General features: G+C 46.1%; 1 protein-coding gene across 1 annotated transcript in view; it reads left to right on the forward strand.

The window, feature by feature from the left end:
• The window catches only part of ttc28 (tetratricopeptide repeat domain 28), a 67,165-nt gene that overhangs the window by 3,758 nt on the left and 37,239 nt on the right, over positions 1 to 26,168 (forward strand). Inside the window, 1 exon segment of the mRNA XM_029516253.1 lies at positions 673 to 1,035. Coding sequence (XP_029372113.1) covers positions 673 to 1,035 — 363 coding nt within the window.

Genomic DNA, 26,168 nt, shown 5'->3' on the forward strand with positions numbered 1-26,168 from the left:
AAAACTCAAACAGCCAAAAGCAGATTCCGCTTGAAACAGTTTTTTACTCGAGCTGAACCTTTGAGTGATATTTACATGGTCACTTCTCATGATGACAGACAGATAAAATTACCTGTCAGCTTTATTTTCTTATTAATTCATTAATCCTCCTCCTCAAGAAGGACTCTGTCCAACCAACACTGATTACAGCACCATCTGTGAAACAGCAGGAAATAAAACTTCAATAAATGATTTCTCCATCAATGAATCTTTCCTTTTTTAAGGAGTCGTCTTTCTGGGCTTTTATGGGCGTCCCATTTTTATGAGGCTGATTATACTTTGGCAGGTAAGGGTCAAAGGGCAAAGGTCATATGAGGCAGCCACCTTGAAGGGATTTGTTTAGATTCGATTCAAACAACTGGATTTTATCAATGAGGATAAAATGAGCATTTTATAGCCAGAAGGCAGATTTCACTGTGACGTCATCATTTTTTAGAAAACGCCTCTGCCCATTATTTATTGCTGAGGCTTGGTGGTTGGTGGAGGAAACTACAATCAGTGAAAATATCAAATGGGCCAAGAAACTACGGTGACTGATCAGCAATCAAAGAAGTGAAGCTACTGTTGAGATAATAATTGTTTATAAATCATGTAACCGTTTTTTTTTTCTCTGTCTCCCTCTCTGCTCCTCAGTTCTCCCTGTTTGGTTCTCGCTCCACCAGCAGGACCGCCAACCCTCCTTCATCTTCGTCCTCCTCTTTGTCCCCGCTGATGCCTCCAGCCCCACCGCCGAAAAGGCTGGAGCGCCCGTCCGGCTGCGGCCTTCCCGGCCTGAGTAAAGCTGAATTCCTGGAGCGCGTCCGTCGCAGCAACCAGGCCTGCCAGCAGGGGGAGTACGCCCTGGCCGTGCGCCTGTACAGCGAGGCCTTGACTGCCGACCCGCAAAACTGCATCCTGTACAGCAACCGCTCGGCCGCCTACCTCAGACTGGGTCAGTACAGCACCGCTCTGGACGACGCCATCAAAGCCCGACTCATCAACCCAAAATGGCCGAAGGTAACAGCCTCAAAGCACGCACACCACCAGAGATGGTGATGAAGGCGCCGCAGCTCAGAGAGGGAATGGATGAGTCCAAGAAGTGGATGGGTGGATGGATGGGTTGCTGTATGGGTGGATGGATGGGTGGATGGATGGGTGGATGGATGGGTGGATGGATGGATGGATGGGTTGATGGATGGGTGGATGGATGGGTGGATGGATGGGTGGATGGATGGGTGGATGGATGGGTTGATGGATGGGTGGATGGATGGATGGATGGGTGGATGGGTGGATGGATGGGTTGATGGATGGATGGATGGATGGGTGGATGGGTGGATGGATGGGTTGATGGATGGGTTGATGGATGGGTGGATGGATGGGTGGATGGATGGGTGGATGGATGGGTTGATGGATGGGTTGATGGATGGGTGGATGGATGGATGGGTGGGTGGATGGGTGGATGGATGGGTTGATGGATGGGTGGATGGATGGATGGGTGGATGGATGGACGGGCGGAATAATCAGTTCTCTGCTTTCCCGCCTCTCAAAATGATCTCTTCATGCTAACTGAGGATCTAAATGCAGCGAATGAAATATCTGATGCTCTGTGATCGTCGTCAGTTCGCAGGCAGGTCGGCCTGTTGAATCATCTCAGATCATCTGTTGCTGGAAATAGTTGGAGCTCACTTCCTGTGAAACGTCTTGTTCAGCCAAACCTCTGGTTGTTACACAAACCTGCCATTAAGGCCCACATGTTGTGCTTTTATAGCGTTTTGTTGGTGGTGTGGAGTCTTTCTTTGTCTGACCGGGTGCACGTTTATCTGAGCAGAATGAGATATCCCTGAATGTGACAGTGGAGTCGCTGTGTGTTGCTGTTGATGCAACAGCGTGTCCACCAACGGCGCTTCAGGACAAACAGGAGTCTGCCACTTCTTGCGTTGTTGTCCCGAGTGTTGGCACTATACCGAGTCTGGTTGGCTGGGAATCGAACCGCCGATCTGTTGTGCCGGTGTGTAAACTGCTGTAATTTGGATTTTTTTATTTTCTTTTTTTAATGCCAACCATATTTGGAGAAGAAGGCAGAACTGAGGTGATGTCAATCACACGGTAGCCCCGCCCCCTAATGAATTCCCTGCTTTGTGGTCAGTTTTCCTCCAAATCATTTCAAACTTCATTTTGTTGTATCAAAGATTCGAAACTACAGACTGAGACCAGGAACTCATCAGCAAAACGTTTACTGAGGAGGAAGAGGGACATTTTCCCATAGACTTCAACACAATCTGACTTTCTTCACAACAAGTGGAGTCTCCCGCTGATAGAATGGAGGTTTGCAGCCCAAATGCTCAGACTGGAGCTCGTTTTGAACTGAAGGTTTAATGATTTCAACTTTTCTGAAATCATCACACAGCGCCGGAGAACGAGTCGAATTAAAGGACTCCAGATAAACCCACGTCTGGAAACTGCATCAGGCTGCTCCGTCTGCTTTACACTCTAATTGGCTCTTTACGTCCTCACACACGGTCTGTCGGCGGCGAGCGAGGTGACGAATGGCGAGTCTTTTAAAGCCATTCAGAGTGGCGGGAAGCAGGCGGGCATCAGACGGGGTTTACCAGGCTGCCTCCGTCTGGACGACTGGGGCCCGGCCGCTCCGCTTCCTTTCTCTGTGAGAGAGAATGGACGGAAGTGGTGTTTGGGTGTGTATGTGTCAGTGTGTGTGTGTGTTAGCGCTTTGTTTTTGAAACTCTGGCGAGGCCTTGGCCTGAGCTTGGCACTTAAAGACAATAACAGAAACAGCATTCCTTTGTGTGTCTGTGTGTGTGTGGCGGCGGTGTCAAAGACGAGGTCAACGCTAATGAACTCCCAATAAGAGTTTCTCCGAGTGCGACTTTAATTCTGCTTCACTTCTCTCTTTCTGCTCTCCACTCGGCCTCTCCCTCCTCTTCTCTTTTGCCTTTTTCTTCTTGCCTCCTGCAGTTTGTCGACTTCTCTGTTGGCACCACACACTCAGACGCACACACACGTTGTGAATTAAGGGATGTAACAGGCCCAGAGCTGCATATATTTTTGTTCTTATCTGGAAAACGACATCAGGACAGAACCGCTCCACTTCTTTGCATTTTGATGATGTTTGTGCGCCAGTATTTTTGTGTTGTTGTTGTCACATTCAGTGCTGATCTTTTCGGAGGCCTTTTGTGTCTTTGTGATTCAAATGAATTCACTGCTGCAGCAGCGAGCGCCTTTCTTTCCCTCCGACAGACCCGACCGTTTTGTGTATGAATGTTTGCTGTCAGACGTACACTCGCTCACTCAGTGTGTGTTTTTTGTGAATTTGTTAGTTACTCCTAAACCCCCCGGCCCAGGTGCATTTATTCAGATCCCCGAGCATTTGACAGTCTGGGAAACTTTATCTTCTCCACACGAATAAAGATGTCTGGTGTCACAGCAGAAGGTGATAAACGGTCGTGGACTTCAGTCTCTTTTTTAAGGACATTTAAACATCAGCTCAAATTTATTGTTCAGCAAACAGCTGCTTTATTCACATATTGTGTCGACATGGATTAAGTTAATGTCCATATGATGAATCTGGACCGGCCACGCACCGTCGGGACTTAAATCCGTGAACCTTCAGGGCCAACATGTTGAAAGAGCTTTAAAGGCTCCAAGTCGACTTCCAGAAGCTCCAGACGCACGTTGAACTTCATATCTAGTTGAATATTTTTCACACGTTAAAAGAGTGAAAGTGTTTCTGAAGCTGGTCGGATCGGGCCTTGAGCTCCTGCAGGAAACGACAGCGCCACGAGGTTAGGTTGTTAGCATCTTTTATTTGTTTATGCTCATTCTCGGCCTGCAGCTGGCGGCGGCCGACACAGTAGCGGCGTTCAGAGGACGTGGTCTGCGAAGGTGTGGTCCTTTGTAGACCGGGCCAAACCAAAATGAGACGTCTGGAGGATTTTTGGAGTCGCCAGCGTGTTCCCGCCCTCACCGTCACAGCCTGTTGCCAAGCAACCTTAACAACACGTAACCGGCCATTTTAAGGCCCGGGTCAGACCCTGTAAGTCTAATCCTCCGACTCTGGTGCTGGGTTTTGCTGTAGTTTTATTTCCATGCAGTGAATGCTGGGATATGTAGGACCGCAAAGGAGCCACCTGTTGGTGGATCAGACAGAACCAGACTCATTATGACATAAAAACATGGTGATGGTTCTCCAAAGATGATGTCTGATGATGGAAATGTTAAAATCTTTGTAGATGAATTGATTAGTGATTTAATAAATAAAGTTAGAGTTGATTGACAGCGATTAATCAGCTGTCTTTCCTTCAGATCACAGCAGACTGAAGATCTTCGAACAGAATCAGACATGACGTCGTCCTACTGGACCGACTGAAGGTGTGATTTGTTAAAAAGGAAAAACAGGAATTGATGTCATGAATGTTTGTTGGCTGCTGATTTTGGTCACTGACGTTGATTCACAATCATCATGGGGGAAAATTTTCCATTGGACCTAATTTGTCCAGAAGAGTCTGCTCTTTGGATTATCCAGAAAAATGAGGAGATTAAAGCCACCGAGTCTGTAAATGTGTGTTCATGTCGAACTGAGCCTTGAACCGAGCGGCCGTCCTGAACTGTTCCTAAATATTCTGCTGTGGGAGTTGTAGCCTGAATCAGTGCAGATGATCAGTAAACGTCGTCGGTTTGCTCCGCTCTGAAGTGGAAGCCAACCAGATGGCAGCCAGCTACGCCTGTTTACGCAGAAGGCCGCGGCGCTGGCCCCGCACCGCTCAGGCTTCCCCTGTCATTAACAAACTACTCTGCAACCGCACGCTGCAAAAATATTACTGACATACGTGCAGAGAAAGCACAGAGTCCCGTCGCTTTAAGCCGGCCTGGGCGGCCTGAAGCGGTCTGTTTGGGGAGGTTCTCCACATGGTTTACATTATAATGTGATTTAACTGAGTGAGAAGGTTCGGCGTCCTCGTGTTTGGGCTCCTCCCTGTTGGACGACTGCAGGATCCCGTGACTTGACCCGGGACTGTGTCATGGAGAACCCGGTCTGGGTCAGCAGGGTAATCCAGGACTAACTGCAGACCATGTGAGGAGGTGAGTCGCTAACAGGGAGTCCTGTCGGTGTTCAGCTCTGTAAAATCTGCAGCTGTCAGTCACTCTGACATCGGATCAGATGTTTTGGTCATTTTTTCAGAGGCCTCTTAAATGCAGGTTCATTGTGTAGCTTAGTGTAAATTGAATCTCTTTGTTTTAAACTGACAAAACAAGCAATTCAAAGATGTGGCCTGAAGGTCTGGAAAACAACATGTGGACTGTTTGACAGATGAGTCAAAAGAAAGGAGATTAATCAGCAACAGTTTATGATCGTTAAATAATCATCGTCGTCGTTTAATCATGAGCATAAGCAGTAAATATCTGGATCAAAGCTCTGAAATGGGAAGTTTTTCTACCCTTCTGTGTTTTATTTCTTTTTTAATTGAATATTTTTCTGGTTTGGACAGTTTGTTGGACAAAATAAGGATTTTTTTGCTTTCATTTGAAACTTACAGTCAGAGAGAAGGAGGAAAGTCAGGCTGGAGGAGTGGACTCGACGAGGCGAGCCGGCCAGGAGACCTGAAGGATTTGAGCATGAGATCCTGGACTTGTAGACTTTTTCATTATTTTTTGTTTTAAACCAAAAGGACACTGCCACTAGAGTGCAGCACTGACGTACCGGCAGTCGGCCCGGTCACAACCAGCCAGCTCCAACACAACTTCCCTTTGTCTCCCCCATGACCTGCATCACATGAGGCTTTGCAGCTCGTGAGCACGCCGCGTGGTCCGGACTAAAAGGCTGCTTAATGCTGCAGTGACGGCTTTAATAGCTGCTCCGTCACCTGGTGAGCTTGTGTGTCTCGGTTTAAATGATTGCAGCTTATCGCTCCCATTAGCAGCAGCAGCAGATCTAACGCACCTCTCTGCTCCTCTAAAGCGAATGTGATAACACGGAGAAAAGTGCTGCTCGTCCTCCTCACATGCAGACAGACTTGCGTCACCTCCCGTCTGCAGGTTTAATGAGCTCTGATTGATTTTTGCGAGCGGTGGAGCCTAATTATTGTCTGGTATCAGTCTGGAGAGTCGCTCCGGCTCCTCTGCTGTAACACAGCCAGACTTGACCAAACTCTGCTGTCTCAGCAGCCATCCTGAGCTGCTGTTTCTCTTTTTTATCCCATCCTTTATCCCCCCTCTGCGTTCAGTCTTCCTCTTCGGCCGTCGGTGCAAATTGAACTGCAGAGGACGGAGAAAGATAACGGCAGTGGCAGATAATGACAGAGTGACTTGAAGATGCCGCGGCGGTGTGACTGCAATCAGAGTGTGAACAAGTGAAAATGAATGTCACAGGATAAGGATTAACGTCGCTGCTTCGAGCACCAATTGACTGGAGAATAAGCAGCTCACAGCTGGGTGTTTAAATCTGGATGAACTGACTGTCGGACGCTGCTGAAGTGAGATGGAAATTACTGCTGAGCTAAACGCTAATGCCAGCATGCTAATGTTTTTACAGCCACATCATCCGGTCTGGAAGGTTTGGGCCAAAGGTCGGGCAGGTCGGGACCACGAAGGGCGAAGCTGCTTCTTCCTGCTCAGTTTCTTTCCAAATGGAGCATCATTTAGAAAATGAACATCATGTTGTATAAACTCATCAGGAAAATGTTTACTGAGGAGGAGGAGGGACATTTTCCCATAGACTTCAACACAACATGACTCCTGATGGTCTGTTAGGATCCTTTATGTCCTGGATCCGCCTCTTTCACTAAAATCAGCACCAAAGTTAAATGTTTCCTCCTCCAGCAGGTTCAGTCCTTTTCGAAGTCCGGCTGCGTGGTATTTCAGAGGTTGAGGTTCACGAACAATCACATTTCTGGGCCTCCTGTGATGTCTGCGGAGGCGGGCGAGGTCGGATTTTGAGCTTCAAAGAGTTTTGTGAATGTGATGGGAGTGTGTGTAACACAAGCAGGCCTCACATCTGGGCCCCTTTTTATGAGCTACACTTAAAATAATGAAACGGTGGCATAAATCTGACGACTGAGTCAATCTTGTTGTTTATCAGCCGGATCGCAGCAGAACAGTCCATCATGTTGGTGGTCGTCCAGACTCATTTAGAGGTCGTCGGCGGTAATTAATAAGAACGCTGGAAGTTCTGTCATCTGCCGACCAACCTCTGTCGCCATGCTTAGTAATATAACAGTCACGTCTCAGACAGATTATTCTAGATTATTTAATGCACCAGCTAAATAAGATCCGTCTCCTTTGGGAAGCAACTGAGTTCTTTATGCTCCATAATTTAAAAAAAAAAAAAAAGCACGAGTCATCTAAGGTTATAAATCCCAAGAACAATTCCACACCCCGAAAAAAAAAAAAAGATAATCCACAATTTCAGCCACTGTTGCCACAGTGACGGGCCGCCAAAAGTGAAGAAGAAGGCCGATCTCTGGACCAAAACATCTGGACTCTAAAGGTTTCTGGATCTCGCCGTAACGGGCACCCTGATTTGGTGTGCCACCAACTGCTCATTCTTCTTCTCTGCAGAAAACAAATCGCAGGAATCGGAAGGATTAATGAATCACATCGCTTTGATCCTCTTTTGTATGTTTCAGTTTATCTTGAAATTACAGATTCATGTTTTAAGTGAAACTCTTGAAAAGCAGCTTCCTTTTTTTTCACGTTATCTGACTGATGTAAGCGATCAAACATTGAATATTCAGGTCAGCTCATATGATTCATATGAATCGTGACTTTCAGGGCTGATGGGTGAATTATCAAAGCGCTGCATCCTTCAGTTCTGGTCTTCGTAGAACTGAAATAAGACCGTCTGGTCCACGGAGGATTTTGGCTTTGCATAAGCAGCTGTTCCCATAATGCACCTCCTGTTGCCTGGTAACAACACGCGCATTGGTTAGCTGAAGGAACCTTCGAAAATGTGATGCAGTTGGTCATTAAATGCTAAGAGCTAATCCCCGAAAGCCCGCTGTGATGTCTTCACTTCAAACCTCCCGTGTTTGGTCCAAAACCCTGAAAATATTCACTTCACCGCCACGTGAGACAAAGAAACGCTGAAAGTCGACTTTGTTTGGTCGACAAGTAGTCTTGTTTTTGATGATTGATGGATTCATTCAGGCCTGAACACCAATGATGAAGACAAGAAGACAGTTCAAGGGCAGTTTCCTGTTTCATAACAATTTTTATTCGTGAACTTTTCCCACGTGTCTTCTGGTACCACGGAGCTCCACAGGGCGGAAACTCTTGGAATAGTAGTGTTGTAGTTTTAATGGTGAATGGAGGCAGCGTGCTCTCATTAATACGGTCGTAGTTGGAAAATAACAGCTGCCACGCCAAAGGTGGGAATTATCAACACCTTCTCCTCTGTGACGCTCCGCTCCTGCAGCATTGAGGAGGAGGAGGAGGAATAATAAGAAGAAGAGGAGGAAGAGGAAGAAGAGGAGGAGGAGGAGGGGTGTTATGTCAGCTGGTTAAATGTGACCTTCACAAATGTCCCGCGGGAACAGAGCGCGCTCAGTGAACAGAGCTCCACCAACATGCCTGTCAGGCACACCTCAGTAATAAAGTCGAATATCAAGGTGTGTGTGTGTGTGTGTGTGTGCACGCTTTAAAGTGCATAATATGCACAATTTAATACAACCTTGCCATAAGGAAGGAACATATTGAATTAACTCTTAGTTAGCTGTGGACGTGAACCCTGGACACACACACACGCTGACCTGTTTTTGTGGAGTCGTTATTTTCTCATGGACACACACAAGCTGGACTGTTAGTCGGTTATTCTAACGTGATTTTCACCCCTCGTAGCGGTGTAATTATGAGTGTTTGCTTCGGTCCACTGGTGCACAGGATCAATACAATCTGTGCAGAATGATCCCACCATGTTGTTGACTCCAGGATGACCTGAGCTCAGTGAGACAGCGAGCTGTTTAAAGATTATCGCACACACAAAGTGTACCGCTGCCTGGAAGCAGAATTAAAAGACGGCTCAGTCGTATCTCAAACTGAACATAATCAAAGGAAACTGAAGACGACCAAAAGAGAACAGAGAAATTTGATTTGAGTTTAATTAAAACGTCTTTGAAAGGAGGAATGGAAAAAGATCAGTTTGGACCACGATGAGGGTTTTAATGGACGTCAGTTTATTCAAACCTCAGATCTGTTTTTAAGCTCCATTTTGTTTAGATAGCAGTCGGTGAACCTGATCCAGCTGTAATTGGATTATTAGATAATGAGCCTGTTTGGGTTCACTCTCTCTGCTTTCCAAATCAAAGCACCACAAAGCAAAAACTACTCGTGAGGTCAACCTTTGCATTTCCACCTTAACTGGAAGATTAATGTTCTTTGATGTTTTACTGAGTCGACTCAATCCAATGAAATTATCATCATTTGGACCTGAAACTGTAAAACTACTCATTCGAACCCGTTTTTCACGTGTGAAGGCCTGAAGACAGTTTCAAACTCATTATCTTCATAACATCGTATTTGTTGAGGCATCTGTTCCTCACAGTCAGAGCTGATGAGCTGCGGACCTTGAACTTATAACCTGGGGGGGTTCGGCGTCCTGCTAGCCAATCGCTGTTCGATATTTCTGGCGGTGCAGAGGTGCTGCCCTCCCCCCGATTCTCAGGGGGAAGAGATCAATGTCAAAAGCTGTCGGATCCGTTACTGAATCAATAATTTTCTTTCTAACAGCATGAAGCCTGGGTGCGCAGATAAGTGGGACTCACACGGACACACAATCACACAGCTGGACACATCTGATAACCAAACAAACCTTCGCTCTGCGCGGCTTTGCATCATTTGATTAGCCTCGGCTTTGACCCGTCCCCTTGTGTCTGTTTTCAGAAGGTGCTGTGCGACCTCTGACCTCATGACCTGCACTTGTGTGATTCACTGCCAAGGATGGAGGGGAGGATGTGTTTGGGTGTGCGTCCTCAGTTACAGCTGTGTCGAGGTCAGATGACCCTTTAGATCAACGGCGGCCTTTTCATCTCGTCTTCTCTCCTCCTTCAGTCCTCCGTGCAGATTCTCAGATGTGATGCCGACTCTTTATTCTGCCAAACCAAAGCTTCTTCTGTTCTTCTGTACTTTTTGCTTTCACATTAACACAAACTGTCTACACAAGAGAAAATTGTCATCATAACTTGTTTTAAGTTATGTTCCTCCTCTTTTAGCTCCGTGTTTGGTCTAACTTTGAAGCTGCTAAATGTCCCAGTACGTTCACCAGCTGCCGACAGTTGAACAAAGTCAGCCACTGCAGTAAATTCAGCTTCAGTGTCGTTCTAATTTATATTTTTCTGCACAAACTGAGGCGAGGATTCAAGCAATTTAACCTGACTTCATTGTGTTAAGGTGGAAATTCAATTAGAGCGTCTCATTTCTTATTTCTTCTCCGACCTGCTCGGTTCATACTGATGAATGAAGAAGGTTTCTGATTAAGGAAAACGTCTCCCAGCGAGCTTCACTCTTGGCAAGTCATGTATAATTTATCAAAGATCCTCAGCTAAAGGCTTCGTCTCTGAGAGCTGGAGTAAAATTAGACGTGACGCTCTTTTACATTTGTTCCCTCTTCACTTGCACTTGACAACACAGACAGGTCAATGGATTATTATGCTGCTCTCTGCCTGCTTATTACAAACGCAGCGGAAACATCTCGGTAAAAACGCATTCCTCTGCTCATGTAGAATAATAGTGAATATGTGTCCAGAAACTGTGAGACAAACGGACAGAAGGCTGCATTCATTTAATAAATCACAGGTGTACAACCAGAAATGGATTTTGGAAGGTCGTGTTTCGTTCAAAACGTTCCCACAGTGTCCGCTCTGACCTCCTGACCTGCAGCTAAAGGATGGTGAGACCTTTTGGATTGTGGTTGTATTCACTGTTTCGGGGTTAAAAAGATTCAGTTGGGATTATTTTAGTTTAATGTTGGCTGCTTACAGTCTGACGGTTAAAGGTCCAAACATTTTTAAATGTTTTTCTTTACATCTGAATATGATTTGTCCGTCTGGGTGTCTCTGATTTACTGATCACTGTCAGATTGGGTATCACAGCTGATTGCATTGATTTTGATGATTTGTTGTGGCCTAAATAAAAACAGGAGTCTAAAATAAAGTCTAAAATAAGGACCTTAAAGCCCATCTGACAAACCAGGTCGTCCTGCTGACAGACGGAAACATCGGCCCGCGGTGTCGTTAGAATCTGAAGGATTTCCATCACCACCTTACTAAAAAAAACAAACACAACTACACACTGAGAAAATCCTCCAGGACAAAGCTGATATGAAGCTGTGGCTGAAGATTGGAGAGCGGACGCTGCTCTTGTGCTGGGGAGGCGTAAAACAGAGAAATAAGAGCAGGTGAAATACCTGCTGTGTCTGCAGAGGAGGATGAACGGATTAAACAGCAGCAGTGTGTGTGTGTGTGTGAAGGAAACACACGGTGATAGTGGTCATGTTTGCTGAAGATGAATGGTGTCATTTGTGGCGGCCGCCTGGAGGCCACAGGCTGCCGTAGTGCCGACTTATCTCACTCCAGATGCTGATAGATCTGAAAACATCTTTTGTTCACCGTGTGTACAAATGTCCCAACAACACAAAAACTGTTTGTTTCAGTTTGGTTGTCTGTGTTTGGATGCTGCTTCTTTGGGAGAAGGAGGTTGTAAATGTGTATACGTCTCACTCTTTAAAGGAACTTCACCTATGAACTTTGTTTAATGAAGCAGCAGGCCGGTGATGTTTGATATGAGATCCACACACACACTCTGATGTTATCAATAATGCAGCGGCTGGTTTTCTGTGTGTTGATGCTCATGGCTGGTGCCAACCTCATTGTTTTTTCATGAAAACTGTAAACTGCATATTTACAACCAGTCACAGGCACCAACAAAAGGAAAGAAGCGTCATTGTTGTGTAAATTAAGTCACGGCGGGAGTCGGAGCTCATTATTAAACACTTCACTTCCTTATTACTGTAACAGGAACATCACCACATTCTCTCCAACTCGTACATCAGTTTGATTCCCAACCAGAAGCTGAGCCGTCTGACAGCGTGTCTGTGGTGAGAAAAATTAGGTCAACCTTGACCTTTGACCCCCAACCTTTTCTTCAGAAGGCTTGAAGACGCATTTGTCACGACGACCACGTCTTTATCGGATCTCTATCTGTGTTATTAATCTCTCTGACCATCATCATCACACACACACACACACACACACACACACACTCCATATGTCAGCAGAGTCAATTTGATGGAGCACTTTCCACAGCCAACATGGCTACTAAACACACACCTCGGCAGTGATGAATGTAGTGGCTTGATGTGTGAGACATGGATTTACTCCCCCTGTGTGTGTGTGTGTGTGTGTGTGTGTGTGTTTGTGTGTGTGTGAGATCTCTCGAGCTCTTCACCTGCATTTTTGACACATTTATTTCTGCAGTTTTCGACAACAGCCGTAGTTTTCATCACGCAGCAGTCTGACTGATTAAAAAGACACTGACATCATCGCAGTAATAAAACATGACTTTGGTTTGCAATGAAGCGGCAGCTGTCCGTCCGTCCGTCCGTTAAAGCAGGAAATAATTCCACCAGGAGACGGGCCGCAGCAGCAAAACGCTGAAACGGGTTGTGTCGAGTTGTGGTTGTTGTTGTTGTTGTTTGCTGCTTAGCCTCACAATTAAAATGTCAGTATTATTCCCCTATAGAGAGAGAAACTGCCCCTGCTGGCACTGTGGGGGCAACAGTGTGTGTTTCAAACTGACATTGTGTTTGTGAGCTCTCCATGTGTGCGTTTTGTGTTTTTGTGTGTAATTGAGCTGTGCATATGCCAGCTCGTCTTCTGGGACGCTGTATTAGAGACTCGGTCTCGATACCTCACACCAGTCACGTTGACTGACAAGGACAATCATCAGTCTCTGCTCATAGACACACACACAGACACACACGGACACACACAGTTGTGCAGATACTTGTCAAAGCTCATATCAGTCACCAGATCTCAGGCTGATGTGCTCGGTTGCTCACCGGACTTAAATAAGGTGGTATTTTCTGCTCCCGGCTCTCCGTGTGCTCTTCCATCTGTGTGTTTCAGTGCAGGTTCACACACACATTGTGTCCTAAAGATTGTCTGTTTGTGTGCACATCTGAAACGCTGAGATGTTTTTGGCTCGGAGGCTAATGCTAGCAGCTAATCAACAAACCACAAAGTTTTCTCTTCAGTAGCTGATTTTTGTTGATAATACTGGACTGTAATAAACCTTTTATCAGCGTTAGCTTCAGTTTTTTTAGCATAAAATAATAAATGTAGCCATCAAATGCATATTTACACTTGACTTAAAAAAAAAACAGGTCATGAGTTTGTTTGCTGATTATTCAAATCAAAGGTTTTAAAATATCAGGAATTTGGACTGTTGACTGAAGACGTCAGCTGGCGGACGCAGATCTTCTCATTGAGACGGTGAACACGGCAGCAGCTGACTCTGAGCTAAATCTAATTTGCCCTGGGCCGTTTATTTCTGGAGATCTTTAAATGACGGGCAGTCACACACAAGCAGACAAATAACAACGTGTGTGTCTGTGTGAGTTTCCCTGTTATTGGAAACACAGAACTTCATCCTTCAAATACAATTCAGCTTCAGTGTCGCTCTGTGAAGTTCATTTCTGTTATTGATCCGAAAAAATCCAAAGAAAAGACGAACCTCAGTCCAACCTTCTGATGCGCCTCTTTGATCAGGTTTTGTGCGTTGGTTGTCGCTGTGAAACACACAATCAGTGTTCCAGTTCAGGATCTCGTCCGTCTGAAGGTGGGCGTGTTTGACATCCTGAGCGTTAGACAGTCCCTGTTGTCATGGTTACGGTGACAACACGATGGCCGATAGAAACAAAGTAAACTGTTGCCTTCACCTGGGGATCGAACACGGCGCTCCGTCCACCACAGCCCCTCCCCCCGTCACCATCACTACGATCCCGAGGTGTCGCTTAGCAACCGAACCTGATGATGAAGTCATAATAACCAGCTGACATAAACAACAACAAGCAGAAACACGTGAAGACACATTAATTATCAGCAGCTCTCAGAACATCATGTAGGTGCTCATTACTCTGTCAGCTGTGGCACACAGACGCACACAGACACACACATTAAGTTTCCTGATCGAGCTCACAGAGGACGGACGGGCCACTGTCACCCTGAGGGATTGTGGGCGTTCAGGTCTATGGAGGGTGAAAGATCCTGAAGGTTTCTCCATGTGGTTCCTGTTTGAGGACAGTGTCCGTCGTTTCACTAACCCCCCAACACAAAAACCCCACAAAGAGCCTGAACTCAAGTTTAAACTGAACCACGTCTGACTTTGTTTGGTCTCCGAATCAGAAGATGACGTCACCTCAAATTAACTTTCTGAAAAATAAAACGGATCAAATTCTCACAACTAAGGAGACAAATCCATCAAATGTTTAAAGTTTTCACCCGATTTTATCCATCGATTGATGGATTTGCTGTCACTCCTGTGATCTTTTTGATTTTATGACTGATGTGTGAGGAATCCTGGGAAATGTTGGGCCGACAGGACGAGTCAGAGCGTCGACCTGCGGGGGGCGCTACACAGAAAACAAGAGAGAATCCCCAAAGTCAGGGAGGTTCATCCTCAGGAGACCATGAATGCCTGAAACTGCAGTTTACCTGCAGACGTTTTGAATGAATAACATTTACCAAACCAGCCGGAACAGAACGGGCTGTAATTCATTCATTTCTAAATATGGTTTAGTTTTGAAAAGGTCCTTTTCATGCTCTGCGCGCCGACTCAGTTTGTGTTCGGGCCAAATGTGACGTTTGAAAAGGATATCTGTGTGACCTTTAGAAAAAAAACATGGATGTCAAAATGTGTAAAAATACGTTCAGTCGTTATTCTGAAGAAATCAGCAGGTTCGAGGTTTTCACAGAATCACATTTCTATCCAGAAAAGCTGGTACAGTTGAAATATGTCTGAATCAATATCAGTGTGTTACAGTCTGTCAGTCACACAGTAACCACGCCCCCCACCACACACACACACACACACACTAAAAATCCTTTTTAGGACAGTAAAGTCAACAAACTCATTAAGAAGCACAAACGGAGATAAAATAAAAAAGATTAAGAGAAATTACCGAGCCGGTCCGGAGTGTGTGTGTGTGTGTGTGTGTGAATGACTGCGTGCACGTGCATGCTCGTGCACGCGCAGCAGTGTAGGATTACAGCTCCCGGTCCTCCGGTCGGATCCTCAGAGCCGCTGCAGCTGCCGGAGCGGGCGGACGAGTCTCTGCAGGAGCCGGCGGCCGGAGCAGGAGGACGGCCGCACTCCGCCGGTGTTCCCCGGTGGTGGGGGAGGGAGGGAGGGGGGGCAGGGGGGGGGGGCTTCCTCTGGCTTTATAACGGATTTATAAACTAACTCCTGCAGCCGGCGCGTCTCTGTCTGTCCCCCGGTGAGGCTGGAGCCTTTACCTCCGGGGGGGTGAGGGGGGGTCCTCTGCCTCCTCTGCCTCGGATGCTGATTCTCACATCTGCTTTACAAATATGATGAAATGGCAGCCCCGGAAGAAGGTGAGACACACAGCCTCTTCTGCTTCTTGTTTATTTTCTGTGTTGGGGGGGCGGGGGGGCTCCAAAGTTGGGCACCATTTGGGATCAGCTATTGAAACACTCAGAGACTCTTTATTAAGGATAATCCGTTAAGAGCCCACAGCAGCATGTCTGTAGGATTGTTTTTGGAGGATTAAACAGGAGATGAGAAATTCCACAAAGCTGAATAAAGTCTCAGTATTCACCTCCAGAAACACTGTGTGGGGGGGGGGGGGCTTGTATGAATTCACCAAAAAGTCGGTGAATATTGCAGACAAATAGCCCCCAGGGTATTCTGTCTGTTCTGAGCGTTTTGTCTTCTTCCTCTTTTCACTGACTGAACTAAACACCATCAGTTGATCCACCGGCTGGGTTGATGAGGGAAAAGTGCAAAGCCCTCGTTTTTCTCACAGAGATGTTTAACCTTCGATGCTTCCTGGTTCTCAGATATGAGAATTTTCCAATTTATGGGATGGAAAATTGAACCGTGGGTGGTTCTGGATTGTTCGAAGCGACTCCTGTCAGTTAACGCCGTTTACATTGTGCTGGAAAACTGATTTGATGGATTTTTAAACAGTTCTGTTGAAGCGCTCGTCCATTTGGGCTGATGTGACATCATTACAGTCAGAACTGCAGAGTGGGTCCAACTCTGCTATCTGAAGTATCAGCGTGACATTTAGTTTAGATGTTCACGGTTCCCAGAGGATGAATCCTCATTGATTTGGTGATCCTTTGACTCCTCCCCCTCTGATGGCGCCATGGTTTTGAGTGAAACTGGATGAGATTTGATGAGATGAGCCCGTCATCCTCCGTTGAACCTGTTAAATCGACGTCAGCATGTTTGAGCAGCAGAACTTATCCTCCCTCTTTGTAGTTGTCATGGTTTGGTTCGTCCGTTACAGCAAATAGCTGGTCAGGTTTAGGCTAAAGGTGAAAAAGTGTCGAGGAAGGTTAAAGGAACATGTGAAAACTGTAAACTTCAGTCCTGGTCCAGGTTTATAGTCCCCTGTCTCCTGCCATAGTCAGCACGGCCACTAGAGGTCGGCACACAATAACCAAGAGTTGTTTTAAGCTGTCGCACAAACGCCTTGGTGTTTATAAAAGTGCCACAGTATTGTTTCATACTTCAACACTCCTCAGTTAGACACCCCGATGCTAACGTTAGCAGTCTCACAGAGCAGCTGATGAACCATCCAACTGGAGGAAAATGTGTCGGAGATATTTTAAACCTCCTTCACGGATCCAGTGGGAGCTGAACTGGCACGAGAGTTGATGCCAAAACAAATTTGTTTCTGGCTCGGAGATCAGAGGGAACGCCGGTTCCTCTGGAAAGACTGTGACCCTGATCCTGAAGTGGAGGGATCCAGCTGTAAAAGGCCGTAGATGGGGGCGCTCTCAGCCGGGCCCGACAGTCAGCTGTCACCGTGCTGATGGCAGAGATGAGAGTAATCCAGGCCGTCTGTTCCCATTACTGATGATGAGACTTTGTGGATTTTATTGTGAAATGATCATCTTCATCATCTGTTTGGTGTTTCCTTTTCTTCTAAAACTTAAACTGTTTTCCATTCCTGCATTTTATAAATGTCAGACATCAAACTAAAACCTTAAAGGAACCTTTGGGGAAAATTTGTTAGCTGTTAGCCTTCTGCTAATTATCAAGCGCTGTCAGAAACAGATGGTAAGAACAGTTCATTAAAGAGACTTTGAATAGATTCAGCATCAATACAGTATTAAAGGTCTCAGTCCAGAGAAACGATCACAGCTGTTCAGAAACTGAGCCTTGAAACCAGCCGTCAGGACTTCTGGGACTTTGTGATGTCACAATGAAGCAGCCACTGCCCTCAGCCAAGCCCCGCCCACCTGAAGTCAGGTGGAACGATCGTCATTCCAGCTCTCATTTAAAGTTTAAGATAATTGTTTCTCAGTTTGAAGTTTCCATCTTTTGAATTTGATCTTTGCTCAAAACATTTCGTTTCTAAAAAAAATTGGAGATGATCATTTAAACGGTGCCGACGTGGTTTCTCTGTGATCCTCACAGGGTGACGAAAGTCTCTGAAAGCTTGTACTGTGTGTTTTTGTGGCTGCAGATCGGCTGTACATCCATTATCGTCCTCCTGTGGGCTTTGGAAAATCCTTAAAATACTTCCTCAACATTTTTTTACAAGGATGAATATTTATAAGAGCTGTTAGGGCGCTTTTATTTTGAAACCGAACTCGTGTCTTCAAGCTTTTAGTTTCCAACAGAAAAGGAGAGTGAATCAAAATGTTTTTTTCGATAACATGCCATAAAATCAATATTCTGTCTCTATACGGCGCAAATTAGAGCCGACAGTTGTGAGCAGCTGCAGTTGAAACGCACACACACACACACACACACACACACACACACACACACACACACACAATTTGCTTGCATGTTCTTGTGCTGCAGAATGAAATCAAAGGCCGCTCAGATGAGAAAGACACATAACGGGACTGGAGAGAGAAAAGAGGAATGGAAGAGAAAGGCGTGATCCTCCCGGCTGGTCCGGTCAGTCGCTGTTACGGCGAGGACCTGAACGATTTTCTTCGTGAATATGTTCGGCCTCAGTTATGTTTTCATACAGCAGAGTTTGTTCTCTAATGAGCAGGTGTGCTGCAGAGCCTCATATCTGTCCTCATTAGCAGCTGATTTATGACACGTTATCCTTCCTTTACCGACAAAGTCTCCATTTAACACGTCGTTCTGACGCACGCGTTTTATTATCGCTGGTTGTTGTGACATTAAAGGAGCTTCATCGAATTATCGTTTGTTCTGGTTCTGAGACAGAGTTCGGATCACAGAACCATTTCATTTGGCCACACTGAAGCAAAACCACAACTACACCAGATCCTCGATCTCCTGTCTCCATCAGACCTCCATCAGACCTCCGTCAGGTCTCCTGTCTCCAGTCTCAGACCTCCATCAGACCTCCATCAGGTCTCCTGTCTCCTGTCTCAGACCTCCTGTCTCAGACCTCCTGTCTCCTGTCTCAGACCTCCATCAGGTCTCCTGTCTCCTGTCTCAGACCTCCATCAGACCTCCATCAGGTCTCCTGTCTCCTGTCTCAGACCTCCTGTCTCAGACCTCCTGTCTCCTGTCTCAGACCTCCATCAGGTCTCCTGTCTCCTGTCTCAGACCTCCATCAGACCTCCATCAGGTCTCCTGTCTCCTGTCTCAGACCTCCCGTCTCCTGTCTCAGACCTCCATCAGACCTTCCGTCTCCTGTCTCAGACCTCCATCAGGTCTCCTGTCTCCTGTTTCAGACCTCCTGTCTCATGTCTCAGACCTCCATCAGACCTCCCGTCTCCTGTCTCCTGTCTCAGACCTCCATCAGGTCTCCTGTCTCCTGTCTCGGACCTCCATCAGGTCTCCTGTCTCGGACCTCCATCAGGTCTCCTGTCGCCTGTCTCAGACCTCCATCAGACCTCCTGTCTCCTGTCTCAGACTTCCTGTCTCCTGTCTCAGACCTCCTGTCTCCTGTCTCGGACCTCCATCAGGTCTCCTGTCTCAGACCTCCATCAGGTCTCCTGTCTCCTGTCTCAGACCTCCGTCAGGTCTCCTGTCTCCTGTCTCAGACCTCCGTCAGGTCTCCTGTCTCAGACCTCCATCAGACCTCCTGTCTCCTGTCTCAGACCTCCATCAGGTCTCCTGTCTCCTGTCTCAGACCTCCATCAGACCTCCTGTCTCCTGTCTCAGACCTCCATCAGGTCTCCTGTCTCCTGTCTCAGACCTCCATCAGACCTCCTGTCTCCTGTCTCAGACCTCCTGTCTCATGTCTCAGACCTCCATCAGACCTCCCGTCTCCTGTCTCCTGTCTCAGACCTCCATCAGGTCTCCTGTCTCCTGTCTCGGACCTCCATCAGGTTTCTTGTCCCAGACCTTTAAACTCGTCACAGCTCTGTGAGAAAAAACTCAGAGGTTGATTGTTGAACATAATCCTGGCAGCAATTATATAGAAGTGAAATCTGAGCTGCGCTGTGTGTGTGTGTGTGTGTGTGTGTGTGTGTGTGTGTGTGCGCGCTCATACTTTAAGCTGATCCAGAGGTGTATTAAATGTTAGCTCCGTCAGTGTGTGCTGTTTCAGCAGTATCTCCTCAGTGTTCCTCTCTCTCTGTTTACCCGGCAGGAGTTCATGAATCATTTCATATTTTCTTGTTGTTGGTCAGATTGCCAAAGCGCCGGGTGTAATGTGTTCACGTATAACGCAGCTAAGCTGCTCAAAGCTCCGCTCCTGCCTCTGATTTAAGACTGAGCCCTCCGTCTAAAGCCGCTCGTTGCACGAGGGGCTCAGTCAGACACATTGTTTGAACGTGTCCGTGGAATAATCACCAGGAGAGACGCTCTGCAGGCCATGATGAAAACCTGGAGGAACACTCCCGTCGAATCGCAGCTACTGAAGACACGTCTGTGATCCCGTTTGACACTTTGGACCCGAAAAGCCTCCTTCTCAGGCCGGACCGCTCCTGAAACCTTTCGTTCATTAGTGATATTTCCATCTTCCTCAGACAAAGAATCATCACATCGTAAAAAAAAACCAACATTACAATATTTACAGAACTCCAGACTTTTTGTTTTTAAACACGTTTCGTCCTTTTGATGAAATTCTGCAGTTCCAGAAAGCTGCAGTAACTAAAATCCGTAGATCAACGAGGGCGAGCGGTCGGCGGTCAGGAGGTCATCGGCTGGATGCCCCGCCTCCTCCCCGTTGGCTTCCTGTTGACCATCCCTGCGGCACTCTGCTCTTCGCGCTCTACATTCGCGGCACGTCGGCGATATTTCGTGTGCACGCAGGCGACAGCCGTCTTCTCAGGAGTCTTAATGGACGCCTGTTGAGTGGAACTAAAAAGTGATTTTGGAAAGAGCTTTTTGAATTTTAAAAGCAGAAAATGGTTTTTCTTCTGCGTCCCTCAAAAAAGCATCACATCCGAGTGTAAAGTCAGCGCTGGCCTCAAAAAAAGGAAGTCTGCTCCTCCCTTATATTGAAGTCTATGGGAAAATGTCCCTCATGTTGAAGTCTATGGGAAAATGTCCCTCCTCGTTTTCGTGATGAGTTTATGGTCTCAGTCTGAAATACAACAGGATGGTCATTTTTTAATTGTTCCATTTCGAAGAAGATGGCTGACACACAAACAAACTTGATGCCTCAAACCAGCTGCTCGCCAACCGGCGGGTGACGTCATGGAGGGATGACGCTGGCGTTCTCTCCATTTGCAGAGTTATGGTCTCTGGCTGAACGCTAATCGATGACGGTCCCGGCCTCTCTTCCGGTTTCATCCTTTCACTGATCAAACGGAGAAGTCCACGCATCACCGCTCCTCTTTGTGTGCTCGGTGTGCTTTCTTGCCTTTTGTCTTTAGCCCCGTTTGACTGATATTGCTGTCACACATCAGCACACAGCACGCTGTACTTCACACCCGCTCTCACTTCATCTGTCCGTAACGACTCACTTGACCTGTGGATGTGTTTAAAACCTGTTTCAGGCAGCAGAGATTCCACTTAAAGAAGAAAAACCCAAAGCATTTATTTTGCCGCAGCTTCAAGGAGAGAATATTTTAAAATTGTGATCGTTAGGTGGAAACTTCTTTTATTCCTTTGACCCACAAACTGCCTCATCTCCGTGAATAAATGGACCTCTTTCACCTGAGCTGTAATGTTGGTAAAACGAGCCTCGTGTCCCCAAACAGCATCAGGTGGGAAATATTTTGTATTCAGGCATGTGTGCGCGCGCTGAGTGTGTATTTGTGTGTGTGTTTCACAGCAAACAAATGGGATTTAACCAGTTGGGGGCGAGAGCACATGCTCCTTTTCAAATGTTTTATTTAAATGAGCTGTGTGACGCTGGAATGAAAGATAAGCCCCAGTCATTATTTTGTTGGTGCAACACATTTAAAAGCTGTTGATGTTGTTGTGTGTTGGCCTGTTTGTAGTCTTCCACTCTGTTATTCATGTTTGTGGGTGATTATCTTAATAGGATTTTTTTTAACCTGGGACTAACTGCTGAATTTTTATCCATTAGTAGGAAAGTCTTGTAAAAATATTTTGGGAATATGGAAAAAACATCAGCTGGAGCCAAAAAGGTTGGAGCTCCATGTGGCCTAAAATCAGGTTTAGTATCAAAGGTCTCGGTCCACAGAGCTGTCTTCAGAAATGAACCAACGGGAAGCGATGCAGATGTGTTTCTCTGCAGGATTGGGACGTTTCCTCGCTCTCCATTTTCCACAGAAGCGCCTTCACCTCCCTCAGCGTTTCAGTAAATCTTCTAAAATCTCCTGAACAGAGGAGACAGATAATCAAACCGTTTGAATCCTTCGCTTCTCTCTTCGTCTTCTGTCACTTCCTAACAGCGCGCTGATTGGTCGAGACAGACGGCGGCACTTCCAACCTCCTCTGTGTTAAACTGAGCACATCTCCAGATGTGCCTGTCTGTGCTCACATCTGGAGGCGCTCCGGCAGTCAAGGTCTCTGTTACCTGACGAAATGAGAGGGAGGACGAGTGCTGATCTGAAATCTGCTTCTGTCTCGGAGGAGACGACCGACAGAAGCAGAACGACACCATTTCCCTCCACTTTGACTCTTTCCACCTCTGAAAACAGCTTTTTTGTTTTTATTATGTGCAGCTGTGGTTTCAGTTTGAAAACGTAAAGATGGCGGTCAGCATGAATGAAGAAAATGATTTACCTTCACTTGTTTGACACTATTTGAACATGCTGGAACCAAAATAATCGTACGTCATAATAAAACAATATAAAATGTTTTATTAAGAATAAATAATGTCAGGTGAATATTTCAACAAAAACAAACTGATTGTTTCGGCTCGGCTCTTGAACCGCACTCTAAACTGAAGAGTTAAAAAACGTTCGTTCGTTCGGCCTTTAGGTGATTATTGACACCAGATGTGAAAAAAGCTGAACTGTGGTGGAGCCATAATGTGAGTGTGTGAATCAGTCGTTTGGGATGTTACCTCCTGTGCGTCTCTGTCGTCATCAGTGTTGAGTCATCATGTTAAAGTAAAGAGGAACGATGTTTGCTGTTAATGCTGCTGAAAATATGACGTATTAACATAAAACGCAGACAGAAGCCAAACGGCGCTCTTCTTCCTCTGCAGCTACAGTAATGTAGAGCGTGTGTTGTGTTGCCTGCTGTATTCATGGCTGCAGCTTAGCGAGGCGACGGGGAGGTGCAAATGTCACGCTGTCGGAAAAAGCGCAGCCGGCTGACTGCGGAAGGTCTCCGGAGGCCTGAGAGGAGGGAAGGAGGGCCGAGCTGGGAGCCGCTTCAGAATATCAAAGTGCTGAGTGAAAGGTGGAAAACATCATAAATCTCCTCGTGCGATGAGGCCTCGCTAAGACTTCCTGCCTCCATCTCCTCCTCGTGCACACACACACACCATCTATTGCCTATAATCACATTCCAGAGTGTTTCTCCGGCTAAATTGAATCGTAATTGGCAGACAATGGGCGTGACATCACAATTCACTGGCTGGCTCATATAGAAGCCGCTCGGGCTAAATTGAGACTAAAGTGGGCCATGCTGACTGATGAGAGCGGAGAGTGAATGAAAGAATAAAGTGGGCGGGGGTAGATAAAGGCAACATGGAGGCAGAGAGGAGAAGGGGATGTGTACCAGCGCTGAAAATGAATGGCCCCCTCGGGATCGGTGCCATTAATAATTACTGCAGCTGAGCGTCTTTGGATGTTCGACCCAACCTGAGCGGCCGGATGGAGCTTTTCTTTAAAGAACGCCACGTGACCCCAAATTTCTCCGTTTGCTCAAATGCTTCAAAATCTCAGATCAAACTTTTTCTCTCGTTTCAGTTTAGTTTTTTTTTTTTTTTTTTTAAATCAACAAAGACAGACGCAGAAAACTGTCAGCGTGCTTCGCATTTTAATCTTTTACGAATTTGAATGAAAACATCAACGGCGGCAGATAAAATCAACTGGAGCTAATTAACATCATCATCGAGGATGAAGCCTTTTATGTGCTTCATTTTACTCACAGTGAAACTGAAGGAACGGAGCTTCACTGTTAAACTGCATTACTTTGGACGCTGAAGATTGGCTGGAAATCTGAGCAGCCAGAAGTCCAAATGTGTTTTATCATTATTGATGAGCTTTACATATTTTTATTATTAATCATGAACCACTTTGTAACCGTAACTTTCAAAAAGTGCTATATAAGTAAGATTTTGCAGACAGCAGAATAAACTGGAGCAGATACTTCAGATCTGGGCAGATTTCGGCTCGAGTTGGCTCCCAACCAGGAGAATTTCAGTGCATGTGCCAGAACTGGACCAGATGTGGAAGCAGCATCTGACCATCAGCCTGGCCTAACCCTCGGGACCAGGATCTGTACCGGGCCAGAAGAGGCGGCAGCATGTGACCAGAGATGTGTTTCAGTTAAACTGAAACTTTTCTCCCACATTCGCCTCCTGTAAGTCCGGTAGTGACCTTGCTGACTGTGTTTGCAGCTGTTGTGCAGTTAACTGCATGCAAAATTGCATTTTTTTCGCGACCAAGGACTTCCTGTTCACACCGGCTGGCACGTGCCCAGTGAGCGGGAACAGTTGTGTTCATGTTCGTTAGCACATAAGGAGATTGCATCGCTTGTCTGGATGGAGAGGTTGTTGTTCTAAAATTAAAACATATTAATGTGCTTTTTGATCATTCACGTCATTTAAAAAAAAAAAAAGATAACATCCACATCGTGGAGCCACGTTAAATTAGTGAACACTCAACAAACGTAAAAGATCTCCAACTTTATTATTATTATTCCACCAGCTTTTTATACCAGAAACCAGGAATGGTCTCACATCTGAAGGACCGACGGGCAAATTCATTATTGAATGGAATAAAAAGGATCTCACGCTCATCTGCCTTTAAATGGAGGATATTCACACGTCATAGAAGTGTACGACTGTCACAACAGCAAACTGATGTCAAAGATTATTTCTCACTGGAATCCATGAATTAAAAATGTAAAATATGTACTGTAAAGTTTGATAAAAGAGGAAAAGTACGAGGAAGAAATACTGCTGTTTCTCATGAAAGATGAAAAATGTGAAAATTCAGACGAACAGCAGTCCGCTAATGAAGAAATCACCTTCAAAATCGACTGAGCTCTGCAGATTCATCAGAGCTGGTTAGAGAGAGAGCTGCTTCTGAGAGGGGAGGAGAAAAGATGTGTAATGTCAGAAGAAGAAGAAGCCTACGAGAAGCCTGAAAAGGTTTTGTCACCTTTTCAAAAGCCATTAATTCCTCCTGCAACCGGCTTTACTCCAACGTCACACGCTAAACGGCCCGAGTCGGCAGAGAGGCCTTTCGTCGCTGCTGTCAAACTCACGTCGTCGCGTTGGCGCACACACACAGTTTCAGATGAAACTGCAGCAGAGGACGGATCATCAAACCAGCTAATTAAAGGAGCTTTTTGTAAAACTTGCTCAACGTTAGCATCAACAGCGGTTTTGTCAGAAAAAGAATGAACATGAAACATTAGCTGTAATGTGTATTTACTTAACGCTAACGTCGCCCCCATTTCATCTTCTGAGCGCCGTTTGATTTGACAGTCACGGTTTAACGAACGGTCAGTTGGAAATCAAAGTGAGTATTTCTGCGTTAATACTCTTCCACTGAGATCTGCCATACTCTACGCTGTTAATCCTTTTAACTGGATTAGTCAGGCTGAATAAAAGAGCTGTCAGTGAATCAATTACAGAACCACTCTGAGTCTGCAGCGAAATAAACGTCTGTTTATCTGAAGCAACAACCGGACGTGCAGCTTCTGTGTGAGCTCTAATTAGCTTTAGGAGGGAATCATGGGAGCGTGGCCCGTCACCTCTCTCCGTCTGTCCCTGGATCACTACATATTGCTCATAAGCAGTTAGTTGCCAGATTTTTTTTTTTTTTCAGCCTCTTAAATGAAGATTTCCTTCTTTTCGTCATAACTCATCGATTTTGAAGTGTTTGAATCGTAGCTGTGGTTTTAATTCTTCTCGCTGCGACTCTCACTGTTCTCCTCTCTGTACATTGAACCCCCCTCCTCTTTTTCCCAGCAGGTACACTTACTCCCTCGGGGTCAAAGGTCACATATGCAATCAAACGATCACAAGCTCGTGCACACACAAACGCAATGGTGGCCGGTTGAGTGACAGCCTAATTACCTGGAGTAAGAGAAGCAGAGCCCTCCACTTGTCTTCCTCTACGTCCTCTTTATGCACATTTTTTTCATGCAACTGCTGCAGCAATGAGTGTGTGTGTGTGTGCGCCTGTGTGTGTAGAGAGGTGTGGATTTATCCTAAGATGACCACAGATACGTGACAGCACTGAGGGAAGGAGTCGGCGTCTGGGTCTGCAGATAAAGTAGAGCAGAGAGAGACGAGCAGGGAATTGCTTTTGGTCAGCCGGGGAATAAACCGTGTGTGGAGGTTAACTGGGACTGCTTCTGTGTGTGTGACAGTGAAAATGCTTTCTTTAATTTAAAGCTCTCGGTTCAGA

The sequence above is a fragment of the Echeneis naucrates genome, chromosome 12 (assembly GCF_900963305.1).
Source record: "Echeneis naucrates chromosome 12, fEcheNa1.1, whole genome shotgun sequence".
NCBI lineage: Eukaryota > Metazoa > Chordata > Actinopteri > Carangiformes > Echeneidae > Echeneis > Echeneis naucrates.